Source organism: Melozone crissalis, unplaced genomic scaffold (genome assembly GCF_028551555.1).
Source record: "Melozone crissalis strain CALT ecotype California unplaced genomic scaffold, PUWL_Pcris_2 ptg000034l_1, whole genome shotgun sequence".
Classification (NCBI taxonomy): Eukaryota; Metazoa; Chordata; class Aves; order Passeriformes; family Passerellidae; genus Melozone; species Melozone crissalis.
In genome coordinates, this window is record NW_026535812.1 from 20408134 (window position 1) to 20423963 (window position 15830).

Sequence of the window (15830 nt, forward strand, 5' to 3'; positions counted from 1 at the left end):
TTTCAACAGATGATCCAGATGCTGTACCTTTTAAAATCAATATTATATGTGCATGGTTGGAATTAGGCTGCAATTTATGAAACTCCTAGCCATTAGTTTTACAAGAAGGTATTAAAATAAAAAATAGCTTCATAGCCAGCAGATGATCTCTGCTTATGAAACAGAAATACCATTTCCACTGTAGAAAGTTATATCTTTTATATTGCTTTGGTTTTATGGTTAGTTTGCTACAGACAAAACCCAACCCCTGGCCCAAGGAACCGCTGGTGGGTGGGGTCATCACTCCTGTTGGTTAATTAAATCTCATTAAACCAACAAGCTTGAATCTATTCTGTTGGACTCAAATGGAAAATGGGATTGTGCTTGAGCGTGTGAGTCCTGAAGGCTTTAATACTTGAGTGTCTCAGCAAACTGGCAATGCTCTCTTTTGACTACATTAGTAACAAAACCAGCTCTACAAACAGCCTGTTCTTGCTGGGATTTTGTAATAACTTAATTTATGTTGTTTTTTGACTCATCATAAATTTTTTTAAAGTATACACTAATTTTGGCTCACAACTTCTACAGTTGACAGAATTTCTTCATGTTGTCCAACTGTATTTGAAAAGACAGCCTTCATGCTAATTTTGCAATCCTTCATTTCAGGAGATCTATTTAAAAACCTTTAATTGTGCTTTTTAGCTATACCCAGTATAACTGCCTGCACATCAACATACTGGGAGACAGAACAGGAGAAAAGAAAGGACAAGGGCAGAGCACAATTTCATGCACAGGATTATATTACAAAAACATCTTGAAGATTTTTATCACTGAGAATACATTGAGTTTGTCATACACAACCAGTTAAAAACTATTCAGAATGAGAATTTCAAGTAAAGATTATCTGCCACTGGGATCAGATTTTCACAGCACATCTGCAATGAGGAAATCAAAGAGCAGGGATTTGAAACAGGCCCAGCCACTCCTCTCAGTGCCACAAAATGTAAAATGCAAGAAGAGAATTCCATGGTGCTGCACATTGAAATCTGAAGTTTCAGCTGTTTCTTTTGGCTCTTGACCAGGATTTAAGGGCTAAACTTAAATAAGGTCAGACATTACTTGGTGCTTAATTTATACTTTTAGGTTCCTTCAGACATCCCATCGCTCAGCTCAGGATGTAATATGTTGGTTCTTAGGAGCTTTTTCCCGGGACACACAGCTCTTATGCATTGTTTGGATGTTTAATTCTGGTCTATATTCTCCCCCTCTGGATGGCTCCAATCTCAGGAAATGCTCAGCATCAAGAGCACATCTGCAGAAAAGTTCAGCCATCACTTTGATGCCAAAATAGGTGCCCACATTTAAAGACAAGATTAAAAATGTCAAGAATACACTGTACGACTGTACCCAAAGGAAGTTATTCCTATGGTCTAAAAACTAAAACTAACAAAGAAACACCCACTTTAGCAGCTGTATTTCCCCAGGTCTTTCTGCAAGTTGTTTGCAAAACCAGCTGATTAACTCTTAGTACAGAAAAACTATTTAGATTCCTTGTCACTTGAGCATATATTAAAGTTCCACTGACTTTCCCTCATATTCACTCAAATGTAAATTGGAATACACTAAATTAAAAAAAAAAAAAAAGAAAGAAAAAAGTAGTTACTACATTATTGTTAGTAAAAACTTCACGTTTTAAGAGGAATGCACTGGGGAAAGAACTGTCTGATTTGACATCTTTGTCAAAAGATCTGTAGACAGAAAGGAGCTCCTACAGAGAGCTGCTACAACAGACAAGGCACTTTTAGAGTACCCAGAGGAACTATTCCTCCAGAATGTTGGCATCTTCTTTAAAGAAAAATTCATCTTCCTTGTAAAGCCACCGATTCAATACATGTGTGCCAATAACAAATGCCCCACGGTAGTACTGGTGCTAAAGAATGGATTAATAAAATTAGAGTCTGATAAATTAAGTAACTAAGTGTGTGAAGAACGGGGTAGTGGGAAACAGGGGAATATTCAAACAGCCCCAGGCATATTCCTACCTATTAGAGAAGCAAGCTTCAGATTTGGGTTTTTTTTGGTTTGTTCAGATTTAAACTTGTTGGATTTCAGTGGTTGAATACAAATCAAATTACTACCTGATTCTATAAACATATGCATTGACTTTCCTTAAAAAATGCATGCATTTGTCCAATTGTTTGACATCCCTCACAGCAACTTATATTTTTGAAGTAAAAGCAAAGGATGTACAATATTCATTACACAGTAAAAAGCCACTCTTGGGCAAACTGAAAATAATCTTTTGACTTGTGCAATAAATATACAATAGCTTCTTTGTACAGTCATGATCATCAACCAGCAGACAAAACCTCCCCAAAAAAATAAGACACCTGTCACAAATATCTTTGCTGAGATCCTGTCACCAATGCAGATAGAGCTGCAGTCAGATATAAACCAAAATAAGGCATGGCAAAGGAAGGAATTGCTGTGGGAAATGTAACTTCTTTCCAAGGCAAGTGAATTCCCATTAACACAGGCACACATGTGGCCTCAGCACAGAGAAGAAAAAATGTTCAGCTGGTCACAGCCAGCAGCTGAAATTTCAGCAAATCCCAAATATTTGTCATATTGTACCTTCAGAAATCTTGCTCCAGCTCTGAAATGTTCCAGTCTTTGTCTACAGTGTCAAACAAATCAGATTTTTCAAGTTCATTCTGTATTCAGGTGAGGAAATGAAGTAGTTACTCAGTTACTGTAAGTACCACTTTTGACTCATACTATTTTATTTTCTCGTATCTAAAATAGGGATTAAACAATGTTTCCTCTCACTCCTACCTATCCTCTTTTGCTTATTCAGATTGCTGTAATTTGCAGTAAAAAGGGCGTTCCATGAGATGTACAAACGGCATCAATCTTGGCTTCCCATCCTAAGATTTAGGATGATACATTATGTATCAGCTTATGTGTTTATCCTGTGGTTTGACTGGATCAGGCAGAGCTGACACATTTGCTTCCTTCACTTAAACTCCAACTCCAGTTTGAAAAATGATGCAATGCTTTTTTTTCCCCTTATACTGACATTTGCAGACAAAGCTTGAGAGTAGCCAAGTACAATTTAGGTCTAACAGAGGACTTCAGGAACTAATGGTTTTGAAGTGCAATAAACATTTTGACAGAAGCCAATTATAACTTTTTAAAAGAACATATAGTCTTATTGCAAAATCAAAAATACTTAAGGAATGTAGAAATAATTTTCTGTTTTCAGTCAGAGGACTGAACAGGTAAGAATGTTCACAGACAATCCATGGGGATGGTTTCTACACATGCCATGCTGTTAAAGGCTGCTATAATTTTTTTTTTTATTTTTCTCTTATTCATTGAAACTACAGCTCCTGGTTGTTCTGATATTTTCATAGTTGTCAGAGTTCTCTAAGCTGAAAGCATTACATTCCAGTGACTCAAAAAAAAAAAAAAAAAGGCTCAGAAACAATCTTGTAATAACAGAGCCTTGACATCTTCCCACAACCTCATGAATATATGTCACATTTGTCAGGAGGAAACGTAATTAGTTCTGTCCTGTAATAATTCTTCCATTTCTGAAGGAAGCATATTAGCATATCAGCAGAAAAGATATGGAAAATTTCAGAGGGTAGGGGAATAGAGCTGTTTTTTAATACCTGACTTAACCAAGTAGAGATGTGTTGCATGGTACAGCTGGTTCATCAAATTTTTACCAGGGGTTCTGCAATTTCAGCTTATTTTTATTACCTAGTCTTTATCCATCAGAGTTCAAGTATAAAGTGCAAGAGTCCTTGAGGCTACTTGCTTTTAGGAACAAAGAACTACTGAAAAATTCCAAGCATATCTCCCCTAACTAGGCTGGAGCAGATAGAAAATATGCTGTCTGGCAAACACAGTGTGACTGTCTGTCAGAAAACCTCATGTCTTTAGCAGAAAAGTCACTTCTCTCATATCTAATGCTGAGAAAATCCCCAGACAGCTTTTTTTTTTTTCCTCCTTTTGAATGTTGTTACTTTCCTATTCACCACAATTAACAGAATAATTACTAGTTAGAATTACAAAGTTACTGTACCAGGTTATATCACAAGATTTGCTCTTGCTTTTATTGCTGCTGACAACAGCCACAGAATAAAACACACATTGGTAGAAGGAGTTTTCAGCAGGTTTGTATTTACCCTCTGCTTGAACTGGATTACATGTTCTTTCATGCACAAAGGCTAAAGGTAAAACAAAGAGTCTCACTTGTGTGCTTAAGAGAATATGTGCTAAATCAAACCATTCCTGTGAAATATGGGTGCCTGTGCTGCTTTGCAGGAAAACACAAAATCTGGGTTTTGTTTGTATTCACAGTGTCACCACAGACAGTAGAGTTGTGTTTTGAACATCTCAAATACTATCAAACCATAAATACCAGTAAGATTCCCAGAGCCAGTATATGAGATGCTGGTGAGATAAAAAGGCAAATTATTTAACTTAGAGAGTGACTAGAGCAGCTGGCACATTGCACTGCACCTATGCTGCTCCATCACCTTGGGGCAGATGAGAGCTCTGATAAAAAACATGAATTGCTGCCAACCTTCTCAGCCCAAGCCCCATGTTTTCGTGTGTGACAGGGCACTCAAATGGTACCCTAGATATTTCTGGTAGATTCACAACAAGGTCAAACTCCACATGTAAAAATTCAGTATCAAGAGTAGACTGAAATGTGAATATTGATCAGGCCCCCACCTTGGTCCTCACTTCCTACACTGAGACCTGTTCTTCTGCTTTGTTAACCACACCCAGCATCTGTCACCTACCCCAGTCCATATTCCTGCTTGTTAACTGGGGGCTTGAATAATTCATTTTTAAAAGAATAAAATCATAATGTAATTCACCTCCAAAGAGGCGTGAGAGTTCTGCTGGTCTGTGTAGAACTTGTGCCTTTGATGAAGAGACTGAGAGGTGATGGCAAAGTCTGGCACATGCAACTGAAGAGAGGAATTTTAAAAATTATATTGGACAGAATACATCACTGAAGAAAGCTAACTGGAGAAATTACCTGTGAAAACGGACACTCCAAATTTTGGTGAAACATTTTAGTGATGTAAATCAGAGCATATAGGAGAAATTTACAGACTGCACTCCACACAGTGACGTGGGGGAAGGCTGCCGTGTATCTGCCTGGGCCTTGCAAGGACAAAGGGTTTTCTAGGATATGAGATATTTTCAGATGCATCAGACTTCTGTTTGCTCAATGAGATGAGTTCTGCACACACCAAACAAACTCTTTAACACTTTAGGTGCTGAAACTCTGACTGGAGTAATATTGTGTCTCTGCTGCTCAAACAATTCTGCCAAATCCTCTGTCTCCACACGGAGGCAATTTCTAAATGAAAACAGAAAATACCTCAATGGAATGGACAGATGTAGAGATGCCTCAATGCAGAAGCTATTGGCATGCCCAGGCACCACCTTTCAAAAATGACCTGATTCCCAAAAGGGCATAAATACAGTAGGAATAACACAGGAATATGAATGTACTCTGTTGCAATATCTACACCAGGAATAATATGCTGTTAGAAATGCCTCTGATAAAACTCTGCCACACAGACATTCCGTTCACAGTGCTATTCTACTGATTCAAAATCAGTAAAATCCCAAATATCTTTGGGATTTTAAGAGTTTGAAACCTTCATGTTAATTTAGATACATTGTATTATCTTGGCATGCAAAAAAACCCCAACAAAAACAAACAAACACCCCAAAATCCAAAAAATAAATAAACAAAACCAAGCTCGTTTGCAGACACCATGCAGGAAGATTAAAATACTTGGCAGAGGTAGCATGCACCAAAACACAGATTTTCATTTTTAGAAAGATTACAGAGAAAGAAACTACCAAAGTTATGGACGTCACTGCACTGCCAATTTGAAAGAATGTTCCCTATATTAGAAAATTAATGGGACTAAACACAGGTAAATGGGAATATATATCCCTTCCATGCTTCAAAGGAACAGACCAGTATGATCCTGGTAGAAAATGCCACAAGTCAACATTCTTGTGCTGCACCTTATCTGTGGTCAGAATGTGAATTTCATTTACCAACAGTCCAGCAGTCTCTTCATTACACTTGCATACTTTTCATTCCATTTGCTTCAGGAAGAGAACCTGCCTGTCACCTCCTTGGAAGCACTAAAATCCTATTTCCCTAATGGTGATGAAGGGCTTCAAATCAACACAAGCTTTTCTATCAGCCTGAGTGGCCATACAAGCAAAGCAGATTGTGAGTGATTTACAGTGAAAAATAAGAATAAAAAGTTATAGTTTCAAATGAAGCACTTGCATGTGAAACTGCTTTGATCACACAAGCTGACCAATGGAAAGAATATTCCCAATGTGGATCCCAGTGAAGACAACTTCAAAATTTCTAACTATATTGAAAGGTTTCACAGGGAAACAGAATGTATTTAAAAATTATTAGCAAATTCAAGAGGAAATTATGTATAAATGAGATCTCCATTTCTCTTACCTTTGCAATGGTCTCGTGCAGGCTGAAGGAGGGATCCAGTTCTTCAGTTTTTGTTGCAGGTACAGGAAAAAGAGCTTCAGAGAGAAAGCTGGAATTCTGTGAGAAAGAAGAAAGGGGCTTTTTAGGATTCCACATTGATTTCCTCTTTCAACTGGTTATTGAATTTTTGTGATAGATTGAGAAATCTTTCCAATCTTTATTAAATTTTGATGATTATGACACTTATTTCACTGATCTCATTGACTGATTCCAAGCCCCTGAAAAAGGCAAAAAAACCCTAAGTCTTATGACTTTATTTCTGGAATGGCAGTTGTCTCTGTAATTATGCTTCCCACAGCAGCTAAAAATTTTGCCTACCAGGAGAAAAAAAATATATATATCGACACAGCTTTATTCTGAGCTAAGTAGCAATCAGACATCTTATTAACTAAGTTATGATTTAAGTCTTCAGGAGAAATGTAACCACAATAATCAAGGAATACTCTTATCTTTTGCAACCATCCTACTTCTCTATCCAGTGAGTCCATCTACACAATGAGGGATTTTTTGTCAACTTCCTAAAATTATATACTTTATGTTAACCAGTCTATTAACACCAGACAATCTAATATATTGTTTGTACAGAATGTTCATCTCTTCTTGTACTCTAAAAAAACTAAGATATTATTTGCACATTTGTTGTCACAAGAAAAAAACAAGAAACCAATAACAAGGAGTGGACTGGAAAAAAAGGCAAAACAATATAAAACAAACCTCTAAGCCTCAAAAGTGCCCAGTTGCCTAAAGCAGGAATTAAATTACATTGCTGGTAAATTTGCATGTTGAATTTTTCTATAAATTTATGCCTTCGTGATCAATATTCTATCAGCGTTTCCATGCATTTCTAAGAGATTATTTCTGGTAGCAAACTCCCACCACCACTTTCTTTAAAAAAATTATATATATAATTAGCATTGCATCATATAAATTTTTGTGATCAGTGATGCATCTGTGTGTTGCATAACTTGTCACAGAAACATCACAAAAATAAATGAAGTAATTTTTTCTTTCAGAATTTTTTTTTTTAGATCTCAGGGAGAAGATGCACAGTCATTTATTACAAAGATTAAATACATACTTCAGCATTAACTCATAACTATTCATCTTTGTTTCAAGTTTGCACAGCAGTTTACAGAGCTGTGCCACTTGACTGGGGGGCTGCTGAGCAACACCCTCATTCTGCTGTGGTGGTGCCAATGCTGCTCATCATCAGTCACATAAATGCAATCAATAACTTAAAGAGGGTTGCATCATTCATATTCACTCTTGAGTATCTCACTGAGAGTCACGGAAGGGAGTGATTACCAAATTAAATTTGGCACACAAGGTCAGATTATTGCTCCATCCGGATAAATATCTTTAGAATCTCAAGTTTGGTGAATCCTCCCCGGAAAGCAGGGATGCACTGCTCACCTGGCTCCTCTCCCACCCCACTCCAGACCCCACCTGGGCCAGGTGAACGAGCAGCCTCTGCTGCTGCCTCAGCCTCTGCCTTTGGAAGAACTCAGCTTACACAGGCAATGATCTGCAAATGAACCAAAACGACTTGGACATCACAAGTGACCAGTTTTTTTGCTCCTGAAGGAATCAAGTCCCTGCTTGCAAAGATCTTGAAGAGAATTGCTGTTTGAAATAACTTGCTGACATCTGAAATCATCCTGCTGTGCACTTGTAAAAGCAAATGTTTAAAACAGCTGTGACTGCTTTTTTTACTTTTTTTTTTCCCTCATAACAAGCTCCTCTACAAAGAACATCTAGAAAGGCCAACTTTGTTTCCTTTGCCTTTTGCTGTTTTCCAAGTACTGTGTTCACTAGAGAAAGCTGCATGAGCTTCCCAACTAACACAAGCCCAGGGAGCACATGGCAGAGAGAAGGTCCAGATGATGTTCCAAGAGCACCTCTCAGCATTTAAGAGCAAGACCAACACCTTCCATGAGCTGGAAACTGAATCACACTTCTCTGTCGTTGTTTCACCAAGCTCACAACTTGTATTTTGGCTTTTTTGAACAGCAATTTGCAAAGCAAATTTCTAGTAAATGCACACCAAGAGAAAGACTCGCTAATCCAAAAATATTAAAACCAATTTCCTTTATGTATTATTCCTTTATAGTTTTCAGCCACAGTAGGAGCTGCAGCTGCAGTTGTTGTCCTCGGTCTCTCCCACAATCACCTCCTAAACACAAATCATCACCTCTGCCCCAGCCAGGCAGCAGCATCACCCTCACCTTCTTCAGGGGGCAGAGTCTTCAATGCATTGTGAATGCTCTGGAGATGGTATCAAATCATGGAAAAACCTTTTCAAGGTCAGACCACTGTGAAACACCCTAAATTTAGGAGGCCCAACTTCCACTAGTGCTTTGAAAATTTTCACCTTTGGCTTTCATCACATTCCGTTAATTTTTCTTTAAGTTCATGGCTATCCAAAAGGATTAAGAAGATTTTATCTTCTGATATGAAGTTATGCTTTTATCAAACAAACTTTACAATCTACAAAGGATCACCCCAATAATCCTTGAATTCCCAATGAAATTATTTGGTATCTCTATGAACTCTTCAGAAGAGAAACGAACAAGCATGACACGTATTTGTAAGCGAGGTTCCTTTGTCTCGTGTTCCTTTTGGAATAATCAGTTAACCTGGTATTTTCAATACTCATTTAATGAAGCATTCTGTGAAATTAGAACGACATTGATGTTCTACTTTTCAAATAATGGGTCACTTCTGATTAAACTTTGATTGAACATTCAACTTTCAATCTTAAAACAAATTGCCTCCTTTTCTTTTTAATTTGAACCCAATTTCCTGCTGCCCTCGGGTCTTGTGACAGTAATTAATTGATTTATGAATCAATTAAATGGAGATCGAAAATGCAGGCTAAAATCTCTTAAAACCCCAAATCTGGTTTACTCTTGCTTATTTATGATGGACACTTGCACTAAAATTCACTTCTGATTTTCTACACTCATTTTTCTAACTTAACTTTTCCTTCCTTAACTAATTAAGTGAACAAACTGTTTCACCATCTAAAGGTACTAAATTCACCATCCCTTGTGTACTGTCTTATACCTTCAATTTATATGCCAACTTTCAACCAATGCATTTTAAATCACAAATAAAATCCCACAGCACTTCTGGTGATTTAATGAAAAACAGTAAATACCAAGACATGCTTTAGAGATCAATTTTGCTGTTATTAAATTAAAAAAAATTAAAATATCAAATTTTGCCACACATTGTCTTAAAACTGGAATTATTTCTGTAAATACATGTGATTTTTTTTACTAGCTGAATTGAGAAGAGATTCTGTTTTCTTGACTATTACTTGAGAAACTGTAAAATTACCAGTTAGAGAAATTGTGAATTTATGTACCCAAATTATGTAGGTAATAATTCCTTAATATGCTCTCATTCCACACTCAAACTGATTTTTCTTGCCTGCTGAATGTTCCCCAGCTTTTACAAGAAGACCTCCTTCTGTTCTTAAGAGAAGGAATTATTATTATTATTATTATTATTATTATTATTATTGTGAATAATACATAAATATAGAGATATTATTATTATTATTATTATCATGAATAATACACAAATATCTCCAGAAATAATTTTTCTGGGGGTGGGGGGAGGTGAGGGGAGGCTTTTTGGTTGTCTGTTTGTTTTGAAACTAACAGGCAGTGGAGGTTTCTCCACTCAGCAATAAAGACGCTCAATCTGGAAAAACAATCTTTAGACTAAAGTTCTTCATCCAGTTTGACTCCACCCTTGTTAACATTTGTCAGAATTGTCCATACTCAGGCCTTCAACACTTCACAATATTCATGGCACCAATTTTATATTGCACAGGAGACAAAAGAAGGCACCAGGAAAGGTAAAAACAGAGAGGAAGCAAGTGAGAGCAGAAATCCTTCTGAAATTTGTACAGGTGGGCAAGAGGTATAAATGTGTTAATCTTACACTGCTAAAGCCTGCAAGGCAAATGCACAAAAGAAGGATGTAAACCAAGAAAAAAATGTTTATTTTCTTCATACAGACCAAAGAAAAATGTCTAGAAGGTGAGAATTTAGGGGTTGCTTTTGCTGCATCAGGACTGACACTATGCTCTGTTACCTGCCCAGTATAAATAAATACATGCTGTGTGTGTTCCATGAGCTGTTAACCTGTTTCACTCTTTCTGCCTTTTTGCAGTACAACAACACAAAAAGTAGAATTGCAGAAAACTGAGGGATCCACAGAAATGTGCATTGTCTGGCCACTGAAACACAAAGTAGACACTGCAGCTCTTCACAATCTACCTGGGCACAGGTTCAGCTGGGGGGGTGGAGTCACACAAGGCACACTCTGAATCTGTGCAGTGCCCAAAACAACAACAGAGGCTTCACAACTGCATCAGGACTTGCCTGCATCTGCATTCAACACCAGTGCCAAAAAACTGTCACAGCGTGATGGAGAAAGCCCTGCCAGGAGAAAAGATAAAGAGAGAGCAGCGAGAAGAACAAAAGCACCTCTGAAATCTGCACTGCAGGCTCTCACTAATTCCTTCTTCCATTTTCCCTAAGTCAAGCAATTGGCATACGGTGTCCTGGCAGAAAATATTCAATTGCATTTCTTTGTGACAGAGCTGTTTCACCTCACCTAGGCTAAAAGGCCATCTCTTCCCCCTTTTATTTTTTTTTTACTGCCTGGCAGGGTGATTGAACAAGAGGTTTGACTGTAAGAAGGATCAAAAAGAGAGTAATGGAAAAGGTATCTCATAGACTAAAATATGGCTTATCATCATCTATCTGGATTACTTTTACTTTGGGAGGGTACTGCAGACTGAAGCAGATTAACTGAAAAAGTAGATTATGTAGAATAGAACAGACAGAAGCCAAAGTGTGGTTCAAATTGAATTGATGAAATAATAACAGGGATATAGGATTTCTCACTAATAAAGGCCCATAGGGCTGCAAATACACTGTAGAAGAGATTTTCTGCATCTCCATCTCACTAGCAGGCTGGCTTTACCCTTTCTAGCAAATGCTCTAGATATCTAATTAAATATCACCTCCCAAATCCACCAAGGATTATAAAATAAAGTAAAAGTTTGTTTCACTGATGCAAAACACATAAAATAGGTCCATAAATTACTTTTATAAAGCAAAGCTCTGCAATTGCCACGCCTTCAAAGTGAGAATGCCCCAACTCTGGAAAACAGGCTTGTCAGAAGGAGATTCTAACAAGAATCTTTTTTTCTGTATTTTCACCATTTCAGTTTACTGGAGACCTTTTAGAAAAGAAACAAAACCACATCTATTTTCTGTTTGAATATTCTGGTAAAGATGTGCAGTGACCTTGCAATGCTACCCAATGCTGGACAAAATGAGCAAGGCCTGCCAAACAAGACTGCACAAGAATACAGGAGAGGCAGAATTGGAATCACTGCTGCACAAGTTATTTTATTATTCAACTCAACTGCAGCCAGAAAAAACCCAGCCAACAGTCATAAGGAAAGGAATATAAGTACATTTCTCTCATCTCTTTTAATTTAATGTTTTCTTCCCTATGTTAGTAAGTGAATTGAAATAATCACTGTAAAGCTATAAACTCACAAAGTGCAGCACAAAGAAAGAAACTTTTAGGATGTCAGGATACTTGCCTGGCTTTATTCCTCTGCAGTTTTCCCTTGGTGCTTTTTACACTGAAAGCAGAATCAGCAGTTTAGGTAGGGGTGGCCCAAGTCAGAAACCTGGAACCTGACACAGGATCTTCCCAAAGTTTCACAACTTAGAAACAGGAGGCTCAGTAAGATTCAGTACATCTAAGAGAGAACAGCTTTTCTTGGATGTGTGGTGTGAAAGGTGCAAACACAATTTGTAACATTTTATGATCAATTGTGAGCATTCAAATTAAGCAGAAACATGAAGTTCCAGGAACAGCCCCATAACCATGTCCTGCTGGAAGTCATGAATCCCAGTGACAATGTCTTTCACAATCAAATATTATCAATGCTTTTATTTCCTGACTCGATGCTTCCTATTTCCCTCTTTAAATTTTAGTGCTCAAAAAAAAAAATTTTTAATTACTCTGAATGAAGAGGTCTAATGTTAGACACTAGACAGATGTTGTGTAGGTGGGAGGCTCACCACCTTGCAGTAAGAAAAAAAATTGTGTTTTGCTAAGAATAATAATGTCTTCAAGACAATATTTATCAGAAGCCTAATTAACCAGTTCTTCAATGTCCATGATAAAATATATCAAATATTGCAAATTTTATCAGTGAGAATGCATCACTGACCCAAACCACAGCTGTCTGATTGTCCAGTGACCTAGATTTTTTCCCCCAAAAAGACAAAACTGTCTTTTTAAATGCCATATTAGTAGTATCTACTGTCACAAAAGAAGTTTTGATACTTATTCCAGATATTCTCCCAGAAGATTTTTAGTTGGTCAGTTGAATGCAGCCACTCAGAAGGACAGTGGTAAAACATTACCATGAGTGCAACAGGCCATTTAATTCTCCAAGGGGAACAGAGAATTCAGTGACATCTGTCCTTAGATAATATTTTCAGTAACTAAATGCTTCAAACAGAAGCAATTAATTGGTGCCTAAACGAATTTTTCACATTTCCCCATATTCCATTGATCCTGTTAACTCCCATCTCTTTCTTCCACTGCCTTCCAACAATCCTCAATCAATTCCAAGACACTGAGGAGCCTCAGAGAGAATCTGCAAGGACAGAGCTCACAGAAACAACATGTACTCATGCAGTGTGAAGGAATGCTAAAGAAGCTGTGTGATTTTGATGCCATAAGGCAAGTTTACATAAAGAGTTTTCTCCTTCTGGATGCACTGTGTGATGTTTGGAACATCAAAGCACAAGGATTTGTGAGGCCAGACAGAATTTTTTGGAGCAGAGTAATGTATCCAAACTGATGAGGACGTCATCAGTTTCACTAGCATTAGTGCAATAACAAAGATGCTCTTCCATGAAATTAGGTAGCTAAATATTCATATTATTCAATAAAACAACTCAAGCAATCAATTGAACATCAAATGCATTTTGTCTTGTAAAATACCGAGTCATTAACCTTAACAATTTCACCATGCTCTCACTACCAAATTCAACTCAATTAGCGTCCAAATGAACAGATGGACTAATGAATTAATGAATTATTGGTGAGTACTACACTAACCCCTGACTGAACTGAGAAATTAGAAAACACTAATTTATGCTAGAGACAGAAAAAACACATTGGTCAGGAAAAAATCAGTCTGAATAAAGAGAAGCACAGTTATCATAAAGCCAGCATAATCCCTCAGTCAGGAAGGCAGCTGTGGTGTGGACTCTCAGGTAGTCCCAGAAAACCTGCTGGGGACTCCTGGAACTATTCCTTGTTACACACTGGCAGCTCTCTGCTTGTCCAGAAACACAAATGAAACCTCTCTCTTCACCCTGACACAACCAGCTCCCACTGCCACATCTGGCTGCCCTTGAAGTTCCACTCACAGTTAATAAACTCTCTCAGCAGCAAGTGCAACAGCATCAAACTCTCCAGAGGCAGCTCAGAAAAGGGAATCCTGGGTTCCCAAGCAACCATCCTGAGGCTGATACACATTTGCTCCTCTGCAAAGACTTTCTGGTATACCAAGCACACTGGTACTTTCATTCTTTCATACAGGCATGAAACATCTCCAGTAACTCCCCATGGGCAACTACCAGCTGTGTTATTTCCTTAAAAAATTTAACGTGTACCAGGGAGAAAAGGGAATTAAAACAGGGAGTGAGGGGGAGCCGTGCAGAGCTGTATTTCCAGATGGAAAAGCTACCAAATCACAGATCATCACAGCAACACACTGCTGTTGTGCAAACTCCCTCCCAGACTAGATGTAAGAGGAGAAACAAGGCTTCTGTTTGGGGTAGGAATCTCCCTGGAATTACAGACTCAGACTAAATCTCTTCCAAGGACATTCACACCAATGCCACAGGTCCTCAAGTTCTCTGCTGAGCAGCTAAGGCTGAATTAAGCACATCATGTCTTTGCATATGGCCTGGTCTGATCCCTCCAAGAAAATGATGCTCTGATGGAACTTCTTGATAAATATACTTGGCTTTGATAAATTAATTGGTACTGGGTGACACTTAATCAAGAAGGACACAAATAATAATGTCAGATAAACAGCAGGACATTTACCAGAAGGGCCTGGTCAGCTGTAGATAATCCAAGCAGTCAGAAATCTCAAAACGTCATGGCTGCACTGACTCTTTCCTGGCTGGAAAGGGACTGAATGAGGACACACCAGAAGTAAAGGAGAAAATCATCTGGATATGGAGTAACAATGGATTAATGCTGTGATTCAAGATGGTGAGTAACTGCATTAAGAACACAGAGCTCCAGAGCTTCAGAAAATACAAATGGATTGACTATAAGCACTGGAACTGTTTGAGCAGTGATTACATGACTGACACAAAACCAGCTCTCAATAAACAATACCACAGGTCAGACTACTCAGGTTTGCTTTCAGCGTGCATCCATAGGTACAAGGCTGTGTTTGTAGAGATGAAACTATACACAGACTTTATTTCTTTCCACAAAGCCACATTGATTATACATATAGATGCATTTAAAAATGAAATGTGTTTGGGGTTAAAACACCAGCTTCCTTCTCACTCTGGAACAGATACAAGGGAGATGCACTGAAGAGCACTCCAAGCTGCCTGAGCCCTCCCTTACACCGACATCAGCACATCAAAGAGACTAAAGCAGCTTGCAACATCAGAGCTATTCTTCTGTAAACTAGACCCTAAGTTCTCTCCATCAACGATGGTTCCTCTGTTCCTTTTCTCATAACAAAGAAATCTTGGAAAGCTTTTGAGCTCTTTTGAGAGAAGTGCATGATGTGTCAGTCTAAGCATGTAAACACTGAAATCAAGAAACTGCAGTAAGCTTCCCCAAAGAGTGATAAAAAGGAAGAAAAGAGGGCAGGACAGGGTGGGAGGGAGGATGGTAACAACCACTGAGAAGCCACATTCACTGAAGAGTTAAGATTTAGTGCCCTCTGTTTTACACCAGTGTGGGTGAAAATCACTTTTAAGGGCCCTAATGAAAGTTGAAAGTTACCTTCAGAAAGTTATGCATATTTCAACAGAAATAAAAATCATTATGCATTCTCTCTAAAGAGGATACAATCTCAAACTGTCAAAATTCTAAACTCTTCTACATATATTACATACAAATGCCTTCTATAAAGAAACCTCTTTTCATTTTTCTTCTAAATTAGCTTAGTGGTCCATGGTATTAC

At 37.9% G+C, this 15830-nt stretch overlaps 1 protein-coding gene across 1 annotated transcript in view; it reads right to left on the reverse strand.

Annotated features, from left to right (window-relative positions):
- The window catches only part of NAALADL2 (N-acetylated alpha-linked acidic dipeptidase like 2), a 395523-nt gene that overhangs the window by 46084 nt on the left and 333609 nt on the right, over positions 1 to 15830 (reverse strand). The window contains exon 12 of the mRNA XM_054282897.1: positions 6512 to 6607. Coding sequence (XP_054138872.1) covers positions 6512 to 6607 — 96 coding nt within the window. The remainder of the gene's footprint in view (positions 1 to 6511; positions 6608 to 15830) is intronic.